At 41.3% G+C, this 22,825-nt stretch overlaps 1 protein-coding gene across 3 annotated transcripts in view; it reads left to right on the top strand.

The window, feature by feature from the left end:
* TBC1D30 (TBC1 domain family member 30) overlaps positions 1 to 22,825 on the top strand; it is an 80,161-nt gene that overhangs the window by 43,797 nt on the left and 13,539 nt on the right. For all 3 annotated transcript variants that reach the window (XM_057742140.1, XM_057742139.1, XM_057742138.1), the window contains exons 3-9: positions 360 to 421; positions 956 to 1,021; positions 3,723 to 3,848; positions 5,456 to 5,641; positions 12,704 to 12,872; positions 14,815 to 14,983; positions 18,983 to 19,088. In XM_057742140.1, coding sequence (XP_057598123.1) covers positions 360 to 421; positions 956 to 1,021; positions 3,723 to 3,848; positions 5,456 to 5,641; positions 12,704 to 12,872; positions 14,815 to 14,983; positions 18,983 to 19,088 — 884 coding nt within the window. The remainder of the gene's footprint in view (positions 1 to 359; positions 422 to 955; positions 1,022 to 3,722; positions 3,849 to 5,455; positions 5,642 to 12,703; positions 12,873 to 14,814; positions 14,984 to 18,982; positions 19,089 to 22,825) is intronic.

The raw sequence follows: 22,825 nt of genomic DNA, 5'->3' as shown, positions 1-22,825 counted from the left end.
TTTTATGGATAAAGAATTGAGACTGAGACAGGTTAAATAATTTGTTTGACTCTAGGAGGCAAAGTTGAATGGAAGTCTGTATGACTCTAAGCCTATGGTGTCATTTTTTGGGTTTTGCACTACTCCAGATGGCTGTGGAACCACCATTCTATGCGATAAGTTCCATTCTATTACCATAGAATATTTTTCTATTTTAGTGATCAGTCTTTTTCTTTTAACAAAATTGACTACAGTTTAGTAAAGGTAAATGTTTAAAAAATTTTATGGTGACTCAGTAGAATCAGGTTAATTTTTACTTTTATTTTTGATATAACATATTTTCTCCCCAAATAACTGTTATCTGTGTGTTTTTCTTTTAGGAGTTGACACAAAGTTGAAGTTCACTCTTGAGCCATCTTTAGGTCAAAATGGTTTTCAGCAGGTAATTTTATTTTTGGTTTTGAAAATACCTTCGTTCTGGTATCTACAGGGTACACGGAAATATATCCTCAAAGTAGGAAAATTAGCATGTGCTTGGATATGCATAAGAAGAGTCAGTTTTAAAATTATCGATAAAATAACTTGTGAAGCTGTAAGTGGCCTGGATTTATACTTGCAGTGAAAAATTTTGAACTTTCTTTTAATGGTTCAAGTGTGAAAAAAAATTTAAAAACCATTGCTATTACTCTGAATCTATAATACATGTTTTGTATTATAGAGCTTCTCACCTAGAGCTTCCCAACCTTTGTGTGTGTACTGCAAATCACAGATGTGTTAAGGGTACCTAAGTGGGGGACCTTGGGGCAGTCATAGCCTTTAGACCAGTCATACCTGGCCGAAGGAAGCTCTGAATATTTACCCCGGTGTTCTGTATAAATATTATCATACTCTACGAAAGTCAAGATGGGGAGAAGGTTGAAAAGTGCTTAACCAGGTCAGTATTATCACTTTGACAGTGTTTCTTCTTTGTTTCTAGTGGTATGATGCTCTCAAGGCAGTTGCCAGGCTATCAACAGGAATACCAAAGGAATGGAGGAGGAAGGTGAGGAGGATTTGTATGGCTAAACCACAAAAGGACCATCACTCTGTCTCTCTTTAAAGTGTCTGGAATGTCAAAAAGGATATTCTAGATTTAGTAATTTGAAATCTGTTTATTATTCATTAATTCAATAAGTATTTGACTATCTATTCTATACCAGGTACTGTTCTGCGGGTACTGGGGATACGCCAGTGGGGGAAAAAAACAGACTAAAATTTTTGTCCTTATAGAGTTTATAATGAATATAATATAAACTATTTCAGATGATGCTAATTGCCATGCATAAAGATAAAGCAGAGAGAGGAATAAGGAGAGCGTAGGGGAATAGCATTTAAAGGAGGTAGCATTTTAAGTGGCAAGGTGACATTTGAATAGGGCCCTTAAAGAGGTGAGCAGTTGGCCACATAGCTAGCTACCTGGTGTAATAGGACTCCAAACAGGAAACACCCTTAGCTGAGAGCATCTCAGGAGTATGCAAGCAAAAGCAAGAGGCCAGGGTGGCTGAAGCACAGTGAACAAAGGGGAAAGCTGTGGGGGGAGGGTCATAGAGGTAATGTGACCTTAGGGGAATGGCAGATCATGTAGCATCTTACAGGCCATAGTAAGACTTTTGCCCCATGTGAGATGAGGAGCATTGGGAAGTTTTGAGCAAGGGGATAACATGATATGACTTATATTTTAAATGGACCACTCTGGCTACTAGCTTGAGAATATAAGGATCAAGGCGGCAGCAGGGAGACCAGTAGGAGACTTGCAATAATTCAGGCAAGAGATGGATCAGGGTTGTGGTCACAGAGATGGAGAGAAGCGGTCAGATTTGAGATATATTTCGAAGACTGAGTTGACTTGAATTCCTATTGGATTGAATATAAAGTGTAAGAGGGATGTCAACAGTGACTTCAAGATTGACCTGAGCTACTGGAAGGATAGAGTTACTGTTTTCCCAGAGGGGACAAGCAGGTGTGTGTGTTTGTGTGTATGTCTCTACGGTTGGGGTGGCAGTGGATTAGATGATTGGTTTTGGATATGTTAAGGTTGAGATGCCTATTAGACATCTAAGTTGAAGGTGTCAAGTGGGCATTTGGACATATGATCCCGATGGTTAGGAGAGAAGTCTGGCTGGAGTTATTAATCAGTGTTATACCTGCTAGATATGTTCAAATACCAAAACTTGAAGTGCTATCTTAGTAATTTATAAACCTAGTCTTTTTTTTTCCTTTTTAAAAAATATTATTGAAGTATAGTTGATTTACAATGTTGTGTCAATTTCTGGTGTACAGCAGAGTGATTGAGTCATATATATACATACATTCTTTTGCATATTCTTTTCCATTATGGTTTATCACAATATTGAATATAGTTCCCTGTGCTATACAGTAGGACCTTGTTGTTTATCCATTCAATATATAATAGTTTGCATCCCAAACCCCTAATCCATCCTTCTCCCACTCTTCTCTCCCTCGGCAACCACAATTCCCATTCCTTTTTGTAATTTAATTTTTATTATATATTGGAATATATTGATTTACAGTGCTATGTTAGCTTCAGGTGTATAGCAAAGTGATTCAGTTATATACATATCCATTCCATTTCAAATTCCCTTCCCGTATAGGTCACCACAGAATATTGAGTAAAGTTCCCTGTGATATACAGTAGGTCCTTGTTGATGATCTATTTTATACATGGTAATGTGTATATGTTAATCCCAAAGTCCTAATTTATCCCTCCCCCCCACATTTCCCCTTTGGTAAGCATAAGTTTGTTTTGAAGTCTGTGAGTCAGTTTCTGTTTTGTAAACAAGTTCATTTGCATTATAAACCTAGTGTTAATTCTCCTAGAATTTGAACATTGGGGGTTCCTCAAAATGCACATTAAAAATGGCATTATGAAATGTAAAATAGATAGCTAGTGGGAAGCTGCTGTATAACACAGGGAGATCAACTCAATGATGGGTGATGACTTGGAGGGGTTAGGGATAGGGAGGATGGGAAGGAGTCACAGGAGGGGGGTGATATGGGGATATATGTATAAATACAGCTGATTCACTTTGTTGTACAGCAGAAACCGGCACAACAGTGTGAAGCAATTATACTCCAATAAAGAGCTTTAAAAAATGGCATTATGAAACAGCTTTTCTGGATAAGGTAATGAAAGGAGTGAAAATATCCAGCAATTCCTTTAGAAAAGTTATTCATTATGGGAACCCATCTGTCAGGTTTTAATGTGAGAGAGGGATGCCTTAAAGGCAGAGGCCACTCCATGGTGGAAACAGGCCTGTTCTCCATGGAACTCTCCAGGGAACGCTCCAGCGAACTCTCCAGGGAACTCTTGCCCAAGCATAGAGAGTGATCCAGGACCAAGTATAACAAGCTCATAAGATAATTTAGCTATTCCAGTGAACTGGAATAAAATTTGAAACGATTTTGTTTTCTTAGCAATATCCTTAATGGCTGGATCATTGCTTGGTACATGGTAGGAACTCTACAAATGTTAACTGAGAGAATAAGTGAGAGTCCCTAATTGGTGTGCTTTAGTACAGCAGACTTTTCAATGAGGTTCTTATTGAGATTTCTACATGTGGGCTATATCTGTTCTAGTAACAGCTCTTATTTATTTGTTGGGTGCTATCACTATCACTACTTCCTAATAAAGAAAGATGGAATTGTGTGTTTTACTTTAGCATTCTTCTTTGTTAATATTTTAGGTGTGGTTGACCTTGGCAGATCACTATTTGCACAGTATAGCCATTGATTGGGACAAAACCATGCGCTTCACTTTCAACGAAAGGAGTAACCCTGATGATGACTCAATGGGAATTCAGATAGTCAAGGTAATGCCCCTGAGTTTGGCTTATTGTCCTAACTTAGAAGGAAGCTTCTAAGAGCCAGATGTTTCCTGGACAGACGATCAAGCCTTATAGTTTAAATGTCCGTGTGTTTCCTGCTTCCTAATTTCATTAGTTAACAGCTTTTTAATGGGGAACTTGATGATGTCTTGTTCTCATAAATTTGTATATTGATGGTAAGAAAATGTTTCCATTCATATTCAACTTATTTTGCTCACAATAGGAAATTGAAATTCCTTTTTTCTTTAGCATGGATCAGTGCTTTTAACTGGATTTTAATGTAAAAGTCACTGAGACATTTAAAGTTAAGACTATTTCATACTAAAATAATTGGGCAATTATTAGGATTTTGATAATTTCTTAACTGTCATTTTATGAAGATAGCTAGATTGACTGATGGGTTTGCTTTAAACCAGATGGTCAAATGTTCAAGCCAGCTGTGGAGGCAGCTGTGGTTCACCTGCCTGGATTATTACAATTGATTAGAACCTGGCACCAAAAGCCAAGGATGTTGATTTGATTTAATCCCATTATTATTCTCTTACATAAACCTCTAGCCCATGCTTTTTATTTTATATGAGTACATTACGTGTGATGCTAAGCTGAGGTTTTAAAAGGAAAGTTGTTTCATCTAAATTTTGGTCACCAGAAGTTGGCTAATGTTTTGGCAGATTTGAAGATTTTTTTTTTCCAGGAGGAAGTACTAACCAAAAGGAGCTATTTTCTCATCTAACTTGGTCTGTTTCAGACAAATGCCAAAAAAAAAAAAAAAAGAAATTTTATATTGTATGCTTGAAAAGCCTTTGCATTATCCACATTTGAGCTGTATGTTTGGGATTTCAGTATGTTTCCCGGAGATGAAGTATTTCGTATTTGAAATATTTTCTTTCTATTTAAGTTGTGAGTTAGGGCAAGGCACATGTTATAACAATCATGGTATTAAGGGAATCTTTTTTCTCATTGAAATGAATGATATGTCAGTAAAATGACTTCAGCTTCTGAAAATCATAGTCTCTGCTTGATAATTAAATTATAGATATTGCCCTCATTAAATATTAAAGCACAGCAAATGTTTCTGTCCTTTTTATACAAATTTATAAAAGAGCTTGGACAGAATGATTTTTCTGTGTCTTTACAGTACTGGTTGCATTTTTCTTTTCGTTTTGCTCCTTAATACTATTTGAAGTTTTGATAGCTAAATATTATATTTTTTTTGTAGGAAGAATGTTAGCATCTATCATACATGTGTTGAAATGACTTGTTTTATTTGAGATGTATTATTAAAATAAACTGTCATTTATTTGGAATTATAATGCAATATTTGTTAATTTTGAGTCCCTTTTTGTGTTCACTCTGGAAACACTTTTGCTAGAAACTTTGCCTGACTGAAATTCCTCTTCAAAATGCCTCAGCATATTAGAAAACTGTACATATACATTGTATAGTATAGTTGCATATACATTTTTGAAAACTCAAATCCATGTTGATAATCGGACTCTACTTAAGGCTGAGGCAAAGAAAAAACTAAAGGTTTTTTTTTAAAGAGAGCTTAAGGAGGTATTTTAAAAACTGTTGTTTCCCTCTCCTTTTAGGATCTTCACCGCACAGGCTGCAGTTCCTACTGTGGCCAGGAGGCTGAGCAGGATAGGGTTGTGTTGAAGCGCGTCCTGCTGGCCTACGCACGCTGGAACAAGACTGTCGGATACTGCCAAGGCTTTAACATCCTGGCTGCACTCATTCTGGAAGTGGTGGAGGGCAACGAAGGGGATGCTCTGAAAGTGAGTATCAGGCTCTGAAGGAGGCAACTGAAATTCTTCAGAGAGTGAAATATTGGAGCTATAATTTCTCTTCCCTGGTACTCTCCCTCCTTCCAAGGTATTGACTCCACCTTTCTCATTATCCACGATACCGTTTCCCCCAGGTTAAAGCCTGGTCCCACGACAGACTTATATGGCTGCCACATTTGAGGAGAATGGTTATGTTTTCAGTCTCAGCTATGAGACATCACACTTTTAAAGCAAGTTAAATACTAGTGGTATTTTATTTATTTATTTATTTATTTATTTATTTTTTTTTTTGGGGGGTACACCAAGTTCAGTCATCTCTTTTTATACACATATCCTCGTATTCCCTCCCTCCCTTGACGCCCCCCCACCCTCCCTCGAGTCCCCCCCACCCTCCCCGTCCCAGTCCTCTAAGGCATCTTCCATCCTCAAGTTGAACTCCCTTTGTTATACAACAACTTCCCACTGGCAATCTATTTTACAGTTGGTAGTATATATATGTCTGTGCTACTCTCTCGCTTCATCTCAGCTTCCCCTTCACCCCCTGCCCCCTCCCAAACCTTGAGTTCTCCAGTCCATTCTCTGCATCTGCGTCCTTGTTCTTGTCACTGAGTTCATCAGTCCCATTTTTAGATTCCGTATATGTGAGTTAGCATACAATATTTGTCTTTATCTTTCTGACTTACTTCACTCTGTATGACAGACTCTAGGTCTATCCACCTCATGACATATAGCTCCATCTCATCCCTTTTTATAGCTGAGTAATATTCCATTGTATATATATGCCACATCTTCTGTATCCATTCATTTGTTGATGGGCATTTCGGTTGCTTCCATGTCCTGGCTATTGTAAATATTGCTGCAATAAACATGATGGTACAAGTTTCTTTTGGGATTATGGTTTTCTAGTGGGATTACTGGATCATATGGTAGTTCTATTTGTAGTTTTTTAAGGAACCTCCAAATTGTTTTCCATAGTGGCTGTACCAACTTACATTCCCACCAGCAGTGCAGGAGAGTTCCCTTTTCTCCACACCCTCTCCAACATTTGTTGTTTCCAGATTTTGTGATGATGGCCATTCTGATCAGTGTGAGGTGATACCTCATTGTGGCTTTGACTTGCATTTCTCTGATGATATTGATGTTGAGCATCTTTTTATGTGTTTGTTGGCCATCTGTACGTCTTCTTTGGAGAAATGTCTATTTAGGTCTTCCGCCCATTTGTGGATTGGGTTATTTTCTTTTTTGGTATTAAGCTGCATGAGCTGCTTGTATATTTTGGAGGTTAATCCTTTGTCCGTTGTTTCATAGGCAATTATTTTTTCCCATTCTGAGGGTTGCCTTCTAGTCTTGTTTATGGTTTCTTTTGCTGTGCAAAAGCTTTTTAAGTTTCATGAGGTCCCATTTGTTCATTCTTGATTTTATTTCCATGATTCTAGGAGGTGGGTTCAAAAAGGATCTTGCTTTGATGTATGTCATAGAGTGTTCTGCCTATGTTTTCCTCTAGGAGTTTTATAGTGTCTGGCCTTACATGTAGGTCTTCAATCCATTTAGAGTTTATTTTTGTGGATGGTGTTAGGAAGTGTTCTAATTTCATTCTTTTACATGTAGCTGTCCAGTTTTCCCAGCACCACTTATTGAAGAGGCTGTCTTTTTTCCATTGTATATTCGTGCCTCCTTTGTCACAGATAAGGTGCCCATATGTGTTTGGGCTTACTTCTGAGTTCTCTATTCTATTCCATTGATCTTCCTTTCTATTTTTGTGCCAGTACCATACTATCTTGATCACTATGGCCTTGTAGTATAGTTTAATACTAGTGATATTGATTATCCAGTGCTGCATAACAAATTAGTGGCTTCAAACAACCGGCGTGGATTACTTCACAGTTGCTTTGAGTCAGGAGCCTGGGCGCAGCTTAGCTGGCTGAGTCACGTCACTGTGGCATTCAAACTCTCAGCTGGGGCTTTAGTCTCACCCACAGGCTCCACTGAGTAGGGAGAGCCTTCGTTTCCAAGCTCACTCATGTCGTTGTTGGTAAGATTTCATTTGTCACAGATTGTTGGACCGAGGGCCTCCGTGTTTTGCTGGCTATTGTTCGTTGCTGTGTGGGCCTCTCCATCGTACAACATGGTGACTGGCATCCCTCAGAGCAGGGGTCCCCAGCCCCTGGTCCTTGGGTCGGTACCCGTCCATGGCCTGTTCAGAGCGGGGCCTCACAGCAGGAAGTGAGCGGTGGGCGAGTGAGCACAGCTGCATCTGCTGCTCCCCATCTCTCACATGACTGCCTGAACCATCACTGGCATGACTGCCTGAACCACCCCCCACCCGCTGCCTGATCCGGTCCCTGGGGCCAAAAGGTTGGGGACCGCTGCCTCAGAGTGAACAAGAGAGGAAAAGAGAATGAGCAGGTCAGGAGAGATTACGTTACAGATCTGTAGTCTAATATCAGAAGTGACATTCCATTATTTTTGCCATGTTTTATTTATTAGAAGCCCGTCACTAGGCCCAACTCACATTCAAGGGGAAGGGCTTGTATGAGGGCGTGACTGCCAGGAGGTGTGGATCCTGAGAGGTCATGCTCAAAACTGCCTTATTTGTTATGCTTAATCCTGGTTGGATCTTCTTAATAGGTTGCTTTCATATCTGGGACGAGGTATGGAGGAGGTAGGCTGAGAATGAATGTCTGCGATGGAAGATGTTTGCATGGAGAAAGGTCATGGAAGTGAATTATGTTTATTATCTTTTAATCTTTGATGTCTAGGACCTTTTTTAGTAAAATTCTGGAAACACTTTGATATGGGACGCTAGCAAGTTAAACTTACAGGTCTGAATGTGACTCAATGAGTCACCACAAATAGCCTTGATGAGAAATGAAGCATTTCAGATGTAGAAGTGGGCCACTGCCTTATTTGCTTGGGGTAATATGGGGTTGCTAATTCATATTTGAACCCTGAAACTGTTTCTGATTGCACTGTTGTGTGATGCATGGGATGAATACTTCATCTTCATAAACAAGATCCCCCTCCTACCAATTCTGTGTTTGATTATGGCGAATACCTTGGTGATATTCTCAATCACTCGCTTCATGTCGTGTGGAAAAATAAACACATTTTCCTCCTGGCTTTCTACACATTGTGGTGGAATTAATTATAAATCCAGCCTGACATGATCTACATCTGTATTCACCCTCTCGATTTTTCCATTCATGTATTTAAGGAAACAGTGTTGAAGGTACTTGTTCATCAAATAGACGGGGGTGGAGGGCGAGGCAGTGACAAATCAAATACATGAGTTTAAAACATTTTTTGTTAAGAAGCAATTTTGTTTACTTAGTCTATCCGCTTTAGTCAGTCTTTTTGGGGGGGGGGAGTGTAATTTGCGTGACAGTGAAATGAGAACTGTTCCACTGAAAAGTTGGAATAAACAATGGAGGTTAGAGAGTGGGGTGGAGAGGTTTGGGGAAGCGGGTATACATGCCAGTCAAGTCATGAAATCTCAGTGATGCTTGAGAAACTAAAGATTCACATAAAAGATGGATTATTCAAAGCTGAGAAACTGGATATTTGTATTTATGCCTCTAAGAAAATGAACTTTGTGGAATGAAATGACATCATCATCATTTAGGAATCTTGTGATGAGACATCTAATATGCAGAGGAAGGTTGGGTTCGTGAAGACGCTTGCAATGCTAAGGAAAATGTCGGATGTCATTGTTTTTCCAGCAGCTCTTTGGACCTCTGCAAGTCGTAGTTATTAGGGAAATGAATAGTTTATCAAAGTAGGTAAACCATTGTCCCTGCTTTTTTGCATTTACTGTTTTTTTCTTAGGAACTGTTCTGTTATTAAATATTTGTTAAAAATTTAATACTTCATTTTTAAGAGCAGTTTTAGGTTCACAGCAAAATTAACAGGAAAGTACAGAGATTTTCCATATACCCCTTGCCCCAACCCCACGACAGCCTCCTCCATTATCAACATCACTCACTGGAGTGGTACATTTGTTAAAATCAATGAACCTATATTGACACTTCAATTATCACCTAAAGTCCATAGCTTACATTAGGGTTCACCCTTGGTATTGTACATTCTGTGGGTTTGGACAAATGAATAATGACATGTAGTTATCATTGTAATGTCATAAGAGTATTTTCACTGCCATAAAAATCCTTTGTTTTCATTACTCCCCCCACCCACTGATCTTTTTTTTTATTTCTTTCTTTCTTTATTTATTATTTTTTGGGGGGTACACCAAGTTAAATCATCTGTTTTTATAACATATCCACGTATTCCCTCCCTTCCTTGACTTCCCCCCCCCTCGAGTCCCCCCCACCCTCCCCGCCCCAGTCCTCTAAGGCATCTTACTACTTCCATAGTTTTGCCTTTTCCAGAGTATCATATCATTGAAATCATATAGTATGTAGTCTCTTCAGATTGGAGTCTTTCATTTAGTAATATGCACTTATGGTCTCTTCATGGCTTGATTGCTTAATTGTTTTTAGTGATGAGTAATATTCCATTGTCTGGACCTACTGGAGGACATCTTGGTTGCTTCCAAGTTTTGGCAGTTATGAATAAAGCTGCTATAAAAATCCACATGCAGGGTTTTTAAAAAAATATTTATTTATTTATTTGGCTGCGCTGGGTCTTTAGTAGTGGCACATGGGATCTTCGTTGTGGTGTGCGGGGTAGTTCCGGCGTGCAGAATCTAGTTCCCTGACCAGGGTTCGTACCCAGGCCCCCTGCATTGGGAGCGCAGAGTCTTAACTGTTGCATCACCAGGGAAGTCCGCACATGAAGGTGTTTGTGTGGACATAAATTTTCAGCTCCTTTGGGTAAATACCGAGGAGTGCAGTTACTGGGTTGTATGGTAAGAGTGTGTTTTGTTTTGTAAAAACCCATCAAACTGTCTTCCAAAGTGACTATACCATTTTGCCTTCCCACCAGCAAAGTCTGAGAGTCCATGTTGCTCCACACCCTTGCCCGCATTTGGTGTTGTCAGCATTCCAGATTTTGGCCATTTTAATAAGTGTGTAGTGGTATCTCGTTGTTTTGATTTGAATTTCTCTGATGACTGTGATGTGGAACGTCTTTTCATAGTTTATTTGCTATGTATATCTTCTTTGGTGAGGTGTCTGTTAAGGTCTTGGGTCCATTTTTTAATCGGGTTGTTTTTTTTTTTTTCTGGTTGAGTTTTTAGAATTCTTTGTATACTTTGGGTGACAGTTCTTTGTCAGATGTGTCTTTTCAAATATTTTCTCCCAGTCTACGGTTTGTCTTATCCTCTTGACAGTGTCTCTCACAGAGCAGAAGTTTTAAATTTTGATGACGTCTAGCCTACCAAGTATTTCTTTCATGGATTGTGCCTTTGGTATTGTATCTGAAAAGTCATTCCCATACCCAAGGTCATCTGTGCTAGGAGTTTTGTAGTTTAGGTCTATGATCTCTTTTGAGTTACTTTTTGTGGAGAGTGTTGGGTTGTTTCAGCACCATTTGTTGAAGAGACTTTGTTCTATTGCCATCATTTATCCAATTTTTTTTAAGATCTAATGTTTGTTCTTTGAAATACAGTAGTAGGTGGAGTAACATAGCTGACATAAGACATGGCTGGCTCTCATGTCAGATTTTGAGATGCGTTTGGATGGAGAATTTCATTGTGTCACCAGAATTACTGTGATAATTGGAATTTTTTTCTTGTTTTAATGTAATTTTAAGAGATTGTAATCTCTTCATAAAAATCTTTCTTGGGATTATATAACCTGTTCTAGATGAAAGGTGCAATAATAGACTGTTACCTTTAAATTTTGCCTTCGGCTCCCGTAAATCTCCTTACCTGTAGAGTGTGAGGTCCCTGACAGGGCCCTCTGCTCTGCTGAAAATCTGCTCTCCCCTCCACTAGCCTGGTCCCGCCAGGACTTCCTCCCTCCACACAGGCTGAATATACTGCTTTTGCTGCTAAACTCCTATTTCCACAGTGATGATACATGGACCTGGTAAATTCTGTCCCTGTGCAAGTAGGCTAAGGGGGCTTCTTGGCCTCTTCACGCCCATAATAAAGGCCTCGGAGGGCCTTCTTGAGAGTACGTCCCCACCCTTATTGACTTAGTCAAAACTATGACCCTGAAAGTAGAAGTTACAAGCCAAGGATGAGGGGAAAATGAGCCGTTGGCAGATCTGGGAGATAATTTTTTTTTTTGGGAAAATAGTGTTTTGTGATTTGCTAAAAATCAAAATATGAGACAGCTACTTCTCCACCCACATATAGGGCCAGCTATGACTTTGTTCTTAATTTTGCTTTTCCTGTGCTCTGGGGAATGAGCAGGTCTTCTGAGGGGGAGGGCGTAAACAGGGCATGTAGGCTGACATATAGAACTCACGTGTGTTTTGCTGGGTCATTCTAGTGGTTCTTCACATCTTAGAAAGATATCACAAATAGAAAAGTCAGGGTGAAAATAGTAATTTGAAGAACGTGCGACAATCTCATGAAAGAAATCCTGACTTTAAAAGTACCATTTGCTCAAACAAAACCTTGAGGTTTTGCACTCTCCCAGGGTAGGAAGTGGACAAAAAACCAACATCAGTTGTCCGAATAACCCAGGTTGATGGTCAGCAAATCTTGAGACCGGCTGCGGTTGGGATGTTTCATGATGGGCCAGCTCTTGGTTTTCAAATTAAGGTTGTAAAGCTGTGCTGGCATCAAGGAACCGACACTGAGATTCCTGCTGCTGCTGAGAAAGCACGCGCTCCGTGGCTTCTCAGAGGGAGGCTGAGGGTGTATTTATCATCACAGCTGCTTACAGGATGAACTCAGTCTAGCGGCCCAGGTAGAAATTTTAGGCATTGGCAGATTTCGGATCTGAGGTAGTGAGTCAATTATGCTGCCTGCTCCTTACCCAGGGTGGAGAGGAGCCTTGAAAATCCAAAACATTTGGTGCTGACACATGCAAAGAATAGTGTGCTTTGGCTAACTGCATTTTACCTATTTAAATATGTTCTATTTAGGATATGTTGGTATACTGGTTTTTATGAAGCAGTCTTACTCTTTATCTTTTTCTTTAGATTATGATTTACCTTATAGACAAGGTACTTCCTGAAAGCTATTTTGTCAACAATCTCCGGGCACTGTCTGTGGATATGGCCGTCTTCCGAGACCTCTTGAGATTGAAGCTCCCAGAATTATCTCAGCACCTGGATACTCTTCAGAAAACTGCAAACAAGGAAAGTGGAGGTAGTGATGATTCCATGCTATTTTACCTTTGAAAGTAATTTACTTCTCTGATTCCACTGCACATAGAGCCTAAACCTTGAATAGAAATATGTGTTTTCAGATATTTCTGTTGGTGAGAGTTGGTGCAATGAAATAGATTTCTAGAGAAAAAAACAAAACAAAACTAAAATCACAACCAAAAACAAAAAACAGGGCCAAATGTTGAACCTCTAACTGGTTATGGTTAGGAAGTCAGTCAAGAACCTAATACTTCACCAGTACCAGATCACCAACTATATATTGTACTCTAGGTAAAGAATGGTATCCGTGTCTTGCCATCTGGTTAAACTGCTCTAATTTGGCATCAAAACTATAGGAATTTTTTACAGCTGAGCTATAGATACAATTTAGCACAGACTGTGGTTTTACCTCCACAGTTGAGGTTATGGAGAGTGAAATATGTGTTTTTATAAAGTTGTAAGAGATAAAAGCAATCCTTTGGACTGAGCTCCTTTTATTCATTCATAAGAAGGGCATTTAGGTTCACTTGAGAGGAATGGGCCCATTCTTGCTGGAGGAGGGCTCTTCTGGACCTCCAGGTAGAATCTGAGCTCTGCAGGAAGGGACTGGGTTGAGTGGGGCAGCGATGGAGACCGCACTGCAAGCAGCTCTGAGTCTCCTCCATCTGGCCGGCATCATCCAGCTTCCCAAGTACCTGAGCTTGTGGCTGTCGTTATACTCACTTCCCCAGCTGTGCTCAGGACACCGGAAATAGAATAGTCAGAAGTTTGCTATGCTTCCTTTAGATGGTTGCCAGTTCCTGATCCATGCATTTAAATCTGGGAAAATACAGAAAGATTTAGGGGACCTAATCTATGCTTAAAATACACTGGAAATTTTAGTGACACCCAAGTGTCTCTAAGCATTTTCTTCTGAGTTGTTTGAGTGATCTTGTTTAATTTGGCTGTGCAGTATACTTGTGCACCAATGGGGATTCCATAAAGCTTCCAGAGAGACCAAACTTGCCTGTTCCAGAGTCAGACAGACTTTACTGGGCTCCATGTTTCCCCCCAATGCCCTGTGCTTGCTTAAGTGGTGACCTCAGATTCTAGTCTCTGAACAATGATATTACTTTGTTCATAGGTAAGAAGGAAGAAAATGAGTGCAGGAGAACAGATCTTGGTTTGCTTGTACTTGGGTAAATGTACCTTCTGACTATAATTTGGAGGGAGGATTAGTCCAAATATCTAAATTTTTATGTTTCATTAAAGTACACGCTTATGTGATCACAGGAAATGGGAGAAGACTATTTTTTTAGTGAATTCGGAATCTTCAAAGTGAGCTGGATCCCAGATGTTTAAAACTGGGTATAGTTTAGTCTAAAATATTTTAAAATTACACCACTTGATCTCCAAGTATTTTGGAATTTTCCAGCTTTCTTTCTGTTATTGATTTCTGGTTTAATTCCACTGTGGTCTGAGAACTGCGTATAAATTAAGAAGTAGACAAGTCATTGCTAATGAGCAATTTTATTTTTATCAGCAACATTTGAATAAAAGTAGGCTTTAGAAGGTTTTGAAAGTCAGCTTTTACTTTTGAGAGGTTAAAATTGTTTCTTTTTATCCTGTTTTCGGTAGGGAAAACATCTTCCTTAATTTGCAGCACCCCACAACAGGTAGAGCCAAATTAAATTTTAGATTAAGATTTCTGAAATATCACAAAGAATTTGTGACGTTCATATTATTGAGATTTTTATTAAGCACACTTATGTTCTTCCCCCCTCCCCCCCCCCAAAAAAAAGGGGGGGGGGAAGGAAAAAAGAAGGAAAGAACCAGAATTTAGAGATACAAAGAAATCAGCCAGGAATTGTATTTGGGTGGACATGGAAGACTGGAAAAGGGGATTTTTTATATCTTGCCGATCATCAGTTCTGGAGAAATGTAGAATGTTTGCTTTATTTCAGGCGGATATGAGCCCCCGCTTACCAATGTCTTCACGATGCAGTGGTTTCTGACTCTCTTCGCTACGTGCCTCCCTAACCATACGGTTTTAAAGATTTGGGATTCAGTCTTCTTTGAAGGTTCGGAAATCATCCTAAGGGTGTCGCTGGCTATCTGGGCAAAGTTGGGAGAGTAAGTGACTTCCCCCTGCTGTTCTGCTCTGTGATGCTGAGGCCCTTTGTGCTCTGATGAGAGCATCGATATTTAAGTGGGAGGAAGAGAGAAAGTTGTGAACTCTGTGCAATTGCTTCTGCCTTCTGACCTCTCAGCCGGCTTTTTGGTGAATGCTGGGGGCAAGGTGGAATCGATCTTAAAGAAGGGGGCAGGCTGTTTCAGGCCTGTAGGTCTCCTCCTGCTCGGTGCTGGTGTCCTGGCTGGTCCACGCTATTGGAGTCTTTCCTGACTCCGGTCGAGGAGAGAGAGGGGGACTTAGGTGGAAGAGGAACTGGCAGATCTGGAGAGGACTGGGTGGGAAGATTGCAATTTGGCTTATGTTTGAACCTTTATAATTTTTTTTGTTCTGCCTTTCAGGGCTGTGATGAAATTAAATGAGATAATATGTATAAGGGTATCTAGTATGGTGCTTGGTACCTAGTCAGTAGCAGAACACACGGAACTTCTTTCCTTTCATCAAGAGTTAGTTCTGTGTTGAAATCTATTACCACTAAACAAATTTTACGTACATTCTTGTCTAGTAGCAGAGCTGAAAAAACTAGGGTTTTTTCACCCATCTCTAATATATTATGACTATTACATTGAAATTCTACCTTTTGGGTAGTAGAAGAGACATCAGAATGAAATTGTTACAGTTAACTGAAGATGCGGAGAAGTTTTTAATATTTCTTTCCTAGAGCTATAAATGACTTGAGTGGGTACCCTTAGACAGCACATCAGAAAACTTATAAATCACTGCCAGTGTTTTGTTTCAAAAACCTTTTAAATAGCCTTTTTATTTATGACAAGTTGTTTCCTGGGAGACTTGCAGAATTTTTTACTTTTCGTAAGAAAGATCCACTGACTATCAATTTAGGGATTAAAAAAATCATTGTGTGGAAGTATTTTTAAATGTCACATAGCTATCTCCTTTGCCTTTGTTTGATTGCACGTAGGTTTTTAGCTAGGCACATAAACTCATCGCTGGGGGATTTGTTGCGCTCTTTACTTATCTGTTTACTTTCTTCCAATGTCTGCCTCTTTCTGCCATCACGTATTTCCAACCTACTCTATACCTCGTGAACTCTTTGAGTTTTGATAGTTTCTCTGTCAAACACTATCACGCTCTAACTGGTGTGATAGTTACTGAGTAATTAATTAGCTTACAGGATTAAAATGCTAAAGCACTTTATGCTGAGTGGGTTATGGTTCCCTTTTCGTTAGTTCTTTTTTATTAATTAATTAATTAATTAAATTGGCTGTGTTGGGTCTTTTTTTGCTGTACGCGGGCTTTCTTTGGTTGTGGTGAGTGGGGGCTACTCAGCATTGTGGTGCGCGGGCTCCTCATTGCCATGGCTTCTTTTGTTGCAGAGCACAGACTCTAGGTGTGTGGGTTTCAGTAGTTGCAGCACATGGGCTCAATAGTTGCGGCTCACGGGCTCTAAAGCGCAGGCTCAATAGTTGTGGCGCACGGGCTTAGTTGCTCCGCAGCATGTGGGATCTTCCTGGAGCAGGGATCGAACCCGTGTCCCCTGCATTGGCAGGCGGATTCTTAACCACTGCACCACCTAGGAAGCCCTTTCGTTAGTTCTTAATTATGGGGCAGGAGGAAAAGAGGTGCTTCTCATTTTATCCCCATCTATTCATTATCTGTAGGATCAGAATTTATTCATATGGTCGTCCCGAGGATGGCATACTGTTGAAATAATAATAGCTATACTTAGACTCCAATGTTCGTGGAATGCTTGCAATGGACAGGCATGGCTCTAAGCACTCGAGAGGTAAAATTAACTCATTTAGTCCTCACTGTCATCCTGTGAAGTGGGTACTACTGTCATCCCCATTTTACAGATGTGGGCACTGAGGCACAGAGAAATCAAGTCAGTTGCCCCAAATCACCCCGTGAGTAAGTGGAAAGGCCTGATTTTGAACCTAGGTACCTTGGCTCTATGATCTGTGCTTTTAATAATGTGAATCTACTGATTATAAATCGCTCCTCTTTATGAAGTTCAGGGATCTGTGAGTCAGACTGCTAGAATTTTAAATGTTTCAGAGTCTTTGCTTATCATAATTCCACATGGTTTGAGCGTGCAACTTGTGAAGTGAAAGGAAAGGCAGCTAACACACGACATGAAGTACCTGCAGTGCCGTCATTGTGTTAGGAAGTTTAAACACATTATCTTGTTCGATTCTCCCCACAACCCTGTGAAGTAGGTAGGATTAGTCTCCTTCTCTTTTCAAGTGAGAAAATTACCCCCAGGAAGGCTAATTAACTAGTTCAAGGTCCCACAGCTAATGAGTAGCAGAGTGGAACTTAATTCTGGATCTTTGTGACTCCAGGGTCTGTAATCTTCCCCACAAACTTTCCATTGGAAAAATTGTAAGCAGCATGCAGGTGGCCTCTGGTTTATGGTACCTGAGTAACCTGTGTGCCTTACGTGTGGTTCTCTGTGGAACCCTTCCCATCACCTTGCTTCTGCAGTGTGAAATTTCCTCCTTTGCTCATACCAAGGGTCCTTTGGGAATATCTCAGCTGTAGACCATCGGCTTAGCTGCACTGGCATCCCTTCCACGTGTCCTTTCTTCTCTGACCTGACTTCCTTGGCTCCCTCCCGCTTTGCCTCATGCCTGGCACTGTCCTCCATGGCCTCCCCGTTGTACCCCACACTTGCCATACCACCTCGGGGGTGACCTTGCCCCGGGCATGTCTGTTCCCACACTCCCTATTAAAGGCCTTTCAGCTCTTATCCTGGGGGGGCTCAGCGCGCAGATGAGGCCTTTGCCATCTGCTCTTTGCACCTCTCTGCCCTCAGCTCTCTCTGGCCCCCCGGCCATGCAGCCGCCCCCACTGCGGTCATGTGGACCTACATGCAGTCGCCCAGGTAGGGCCTTCTGTCTCGTGGATCCATGTCTTTGGGATGCTTTTACCTCCTTGTCAAGCTGGAGAATATTTTTCAAAACTCATCTTAAGCATGATCTCTTCCTCACTCTCCCCACCGCTCCCAGGATAAACGTAACCACTTTTTCATGTATGCCCACATGCTACTCTTTATTTTTGCATTAACACTCCAATAGATTATTTCATTTACTTATTTACATGATCATGGCAGTGGGATTTGAACAGCACTCCAGAGCCTGAAGTTTTCTCATCATCGTGTTTTGTTTTTTGGATGGCTCTGTGGAAATTCCCCAACCTTAGTGTATGCCAGAGTATGTCTTATGATTGGTAGGCAAATAGAGTTATTCTACTATACAAAGAATGTCATGATAGATAAAACAAACACACAGGTCTCTTTGCTTTGGTTATGCCTTTTTCTTCCCCCTCTAGAAGGAGGATTAAAGTCTCACCTGTCTCACAGGATGGCAGGTGAGAGATTCTTTATTTACATGTTGAACCAAATGCAAGAAACAGTGTAATTTCCAACTAGCAGCATGTCCTGAGAAGGGCTGAAAAAACTACCTGTGATGAAGTATGCAGAGAAAAATTCTCTTATATATCACCTTTTACTTCTACCGTAGTTTGGTTTCAGTCTGTCAATGATACTGCAGTTTGTAGACTGAGAGCAACACATTCCCTTCAGGGGCTAATTGTTCTCGGGTACCCAATTTCCTGGTTGTTATTTTTGATCAGTGATGGATGTTCTGATGTGTAGAATGTGTCATGTGTAAGCAATAAAGAGCCACCGGTGGGGCTGTGAGTCTGGGGAGCAGGATAGCAAAGATGGGAGCTCATCCTGGACTAAGTGCCTCGACATTGCCCTTCGAATTTTAAAAATCTTTTCTCTGCCTGCAGCAGGCTGTACTGTGAGTGCATCATAGGATTTTTTTTTTCACAATTAAAAAATTTTCGTTTTGATTTTTGTTGATTGCTAACTTGGTCGATTTGAGGACGAGAGAAAACGTATCTTGGGCATGCAGCGTGTACCTGATAGCACGGGCGTCCTAAACAGTTCCCTTTTCTGTGCTTTCTTTATCTAGGCAGATAGAGTGTTGTGAAACAGCCGATGAATTCTATAGCACCATGGGGCGCCTCACCCAGGAGATGCTGGAGAGTGATCTTCTGGAAAGCCATGAACTCATGCAGGTGAATGGGCAGTGCCACCCCCTTCCCCTGGGGGGCTGGAGTACCATGGGGACCAAGCAGTGCCGGAGCAGTGGCCTTGGGCAGTGTATTTGGTTTAGTTTTCTAAATCACTTCTCAGATTTAGTTTTACGGGTGACCAAGAGTCTATATAGAATGTGTTAAGAATCTGACTTGTCACAAGAAGAAGGAAGAGATGCGTGATAGAGAATTGTTATGGCTTTCATTCCAACTGTGTTGCTTAAAAATCATAAAGTGCAATACAAAAACAAACCGAAAAACCACTAGAACACCTCCCCCCTCACCACCAAATCACCAGGTACTTAGTCTCAGTCTGATTCTCAGCCTTAACGGGAGACTTGTGGGGAGAAATAATTATTTCTGGGAAGGGATTATCGAGGCAGAAAAGGAGATTATTCCGATCAGCATTTTGGTTTATTTGTGTTGCCCACATTTGCAACTCAAGCTATTGCGTGTGACTCATAAATTTCAAGATGAAAGACTTGCAGGGTTTTGTTCTTTTCTGGCATGTTACTGTACCTCAGCATCGTATTCCCCAAATCATTAAAATCGGCAGTGAGTAGGGAAGAGATAGCAGATTTGGACCACTCTCTCTTCCACTAGGCTCTGTAACGTGAGTTTTCGCAGTCTCCTCCTGTGCCTCTGACCACTGCTTCTCCTCCTGGTTCTTCCTTCCCCCTATCCACTGACCAACAGTGGGTCTTGTCCAAGGTTGTCCTTGGGCCTGAGTTCCTTCCTTCTCTGTGGTTTCTCTCTCCTTTTTTTCTTTTTTTTTTTTTTTTGGTGTCAACTTTCACATTGGGTTCTGTGCCTGAGGTCATTTTTGGGTGCTGGGGCCCAGTCAACAGGCTAGAAAACAAAGACTCAGGCCCTGATTTAGGGCTTAAGCAGTGAAAAGGTCCCATTTGTTTGCTCATCTGGCACTGCCAGCTCCTGCTCAGAATCCCTCACTTTTAGCAGACAACTTCCCGATTCACTGAGAATACTGACCACCTGGTATAACATTCCCTGAACATTCATATTTTTTATTTCATCTTTTCTTTGCATTCTCATCTCTTCTTCCTCCCTTCCTGTCTGTCTCAGAGGAGGAAGTGCTCTATCTGCCCCTGACACCTGTGCTCTGATTGCAACTCCTCTCTCACGTCCCAGGCTGTTGCTTTATCGCTCATTCTCTCTCTTAGAGGGACATGCCTCTTATTGAACATTGTTCTGGATGTGAGGTCCAAGCTTGGCATTTTCCACATGTGAGATCCTTTACATCCTGCAGAATTGCCTGGTTCACATGCCCCAAGCGGGACTGTGAGATCTCATCGCTTCTCCCTCACTCATGAAACTTCAGTGACTATTCACTGCCTGCAACACAAAGTGTGGATTTCTCAGCTTATCATCCAGAGCTCTTGACTGTTTGGCATTAACCTATCTTTTCAGCCATAGTTCCTATTCCTCCCTTTTTCGCCCTTGACCTCGTCTAGTCAAGTCACACTGTCTTCCATGTTCCCAGAAATGCCTGGGAATATGCCTGCTCTACACCTTTGCTCTCTCTGTTCAGTCTTTCTTTTCTCCCTTCTCGTGTTTCAGGCCTGCCTGCTTGGGAAAGTTCCAGTTCAGATGCCATCTTCTTCGTGAAACATTCTCTGATAGTCTCAACTAAAAGCATCTCCTTAGATTCACCACATTTTCCTTCTGCCTCTCTTGTGAGCCTTCATTACATTCTACCTTGATTTGAGGCTGCGTCTTGTTTCCTCAGTGATGTCCTAAGTTCCTTGAGGACAGGGACTGTGCTTTGCTCATAACAAAGGCTCTTTGCCTTTTACTGGTGCTGCACAACAAATGTATTAATTCATTAAACAAATATCTGTTGAGAGTCTGCAGCTAGTTTTCTGCCTTCTCTTTCTCAACAAACATTTGCTGAATTAAACCACACTCACAGTTGATGGCCCTCCTTCCAGGGTCCCTCTGGTCTAATACAGTCTGTACTTTACCGCCAGAGTAATTGTCCACAATTACTGCTTTGGTCATTTCATTGTTCTTCATAAAACCTTCTGTGCTTCCTCGTTATTAACTGCAGTAAATAAAATGCTTCAGCCTAGTTTTCTAGTCCCTGTATTAACTTCAGATATTGACTGAGCATCTCTCTCTGTCGGAAGACTTCCTTGAGGGAATTACTGTCTGGTTTTACCTTTACAGAATGAACAGGAGTAGGTCAGGCTCTGTGTGTTTGTGTGTGTGTGTGTGTGTGTGTGTGTGCACAGGTGCATGTCTGTGGGGTGTGTGGGTATCTGTTGGAGGCACTGGTGCAGAGCAGAGAGTCGAGGGAGTAGCATGACCAAGGCAGTGAAGAACTTTATGGTGTGGGAAGGAAGCTGTGTGCCTGAGAGGATTTAGGAAGAGGCGGGAAATGGTCTCAGTTGTCTCTTATGTTGACTACAGGGGCAGCTCTGTGAAGGGTGGACTTGAAGGGGTCACTGTGAGGAGGCAGTGAAGGGTAGAAGCAAGAATGGAACAGAGGTAGTACTTAGAAGGAGAAGTTGCAGGACTGGGTCATGGAAAATGGACACGGGGTGAAAGAGAAAGAAAGGGAGAGACAAGGACAGTCTGCAGGTTTCTGGCTTAGGAAGAAGAGGGAAAGTTCATGGGGAGAGGAAGGTGGTTCATTTTTCACACTGGTTGCATTGGAGGTGTTCCTTGGTTGCCCCATTCCTTACCTACCCAGCTGCTTCCCAGCCAGAACCTATTGCACCGGCTGTAGCCCTGTCCCCACCCAGTCCTCCCTGGGCCGTGCTCATCCCCGTGACAGGGCTTGTGGTTCCCCTCTGACACCCGATCTCTGACAGTCCCGTCTGTCTACGGCATCTCACTCAGTCTCTTCTCCCCTCCCCCCATACTCTGTTATCTCAGCCCTCATGGGTGATATCTCCTCCCTGCTCCTTCCGTACTTAAGATTGTCAGCGATTGACTTAATGCTCATTACAAATTATTTTATATTGTTTGATATGTTTTCAAATTTGTTAACCTTCTCTCTCTAATGAAGTAGCAAGTTCCCTAATGATAAGGGACTCTTATTACTCTGTATCCCCATCACACCTAACATAGTGCTAAGAATTCACCTGGCTGCTCAGTGCATACACAAAACATACAACATTAGAACCCTTGGCAGTGGTTTTCAAACTTGACTGTGTGTAAGCAGCATGTCAAGAGTGTATTAAAAAGCAGGTATTTGGCCCATGGGTGGTTCTGATGCAAGTGGCTTGGAGCTCACACTTAGAGAAACACTGATTTGGAATAAGCTGCATGGTCCACGAACCTCATTCAGTCACTTTGCAGAGAAGAAACTTAAGACAAGCAGAGTGAGCCTCTTGCCATAGTCTTAGGTCCCAACACTGGGACCCAAGCTTGGCAGCTGGCCTAGTGCTTCTCCTTACCACCTAACACAGGGCTTCCACCTTATTCAAAACAAGTCTTTCTAAAAGCCGAAATCCCCTTTAGAAGGATGAGCAACATTTTATCTCACCTAAAATTTAAACATTGCCGGAAGGAATGACAGATATATTGAGATATGCCATCTTTGTCCTCTAGGAGTGTCCAGTTTTAGGTGTTAGGAGAAAAGAGAACCCCTTGTTTACTTCACTCTCAGAGAATCCTAGAAGGAAAAATATAGGCCACAGCTGGATTGATTAGGTTCCATTTTAGCAGCCTTTCTCCTGCTGAGGAAGACATCT

This window comes from Hippopotamus amphibius, chromosome 7 (genome assembly GCF_030028045.1).
Source record: "Hippopotamus amphibius kiboko isolate mHipAmp2 chromosome 7, mHipAmp2.hap2, whole genome shotgun sequence".
In the NCBI taxonomy this organism is placed as follows: domain Eukaryota; kingdom Metazoa; phylum Chordata; class Mammalia; order Artiodactyla; family Hippopotamidae; genus Hippopotamus; species Hippopotamus amphibius.
This window is presented reverse-complemented; position numbering and strand designations above follow the sequence as displayed.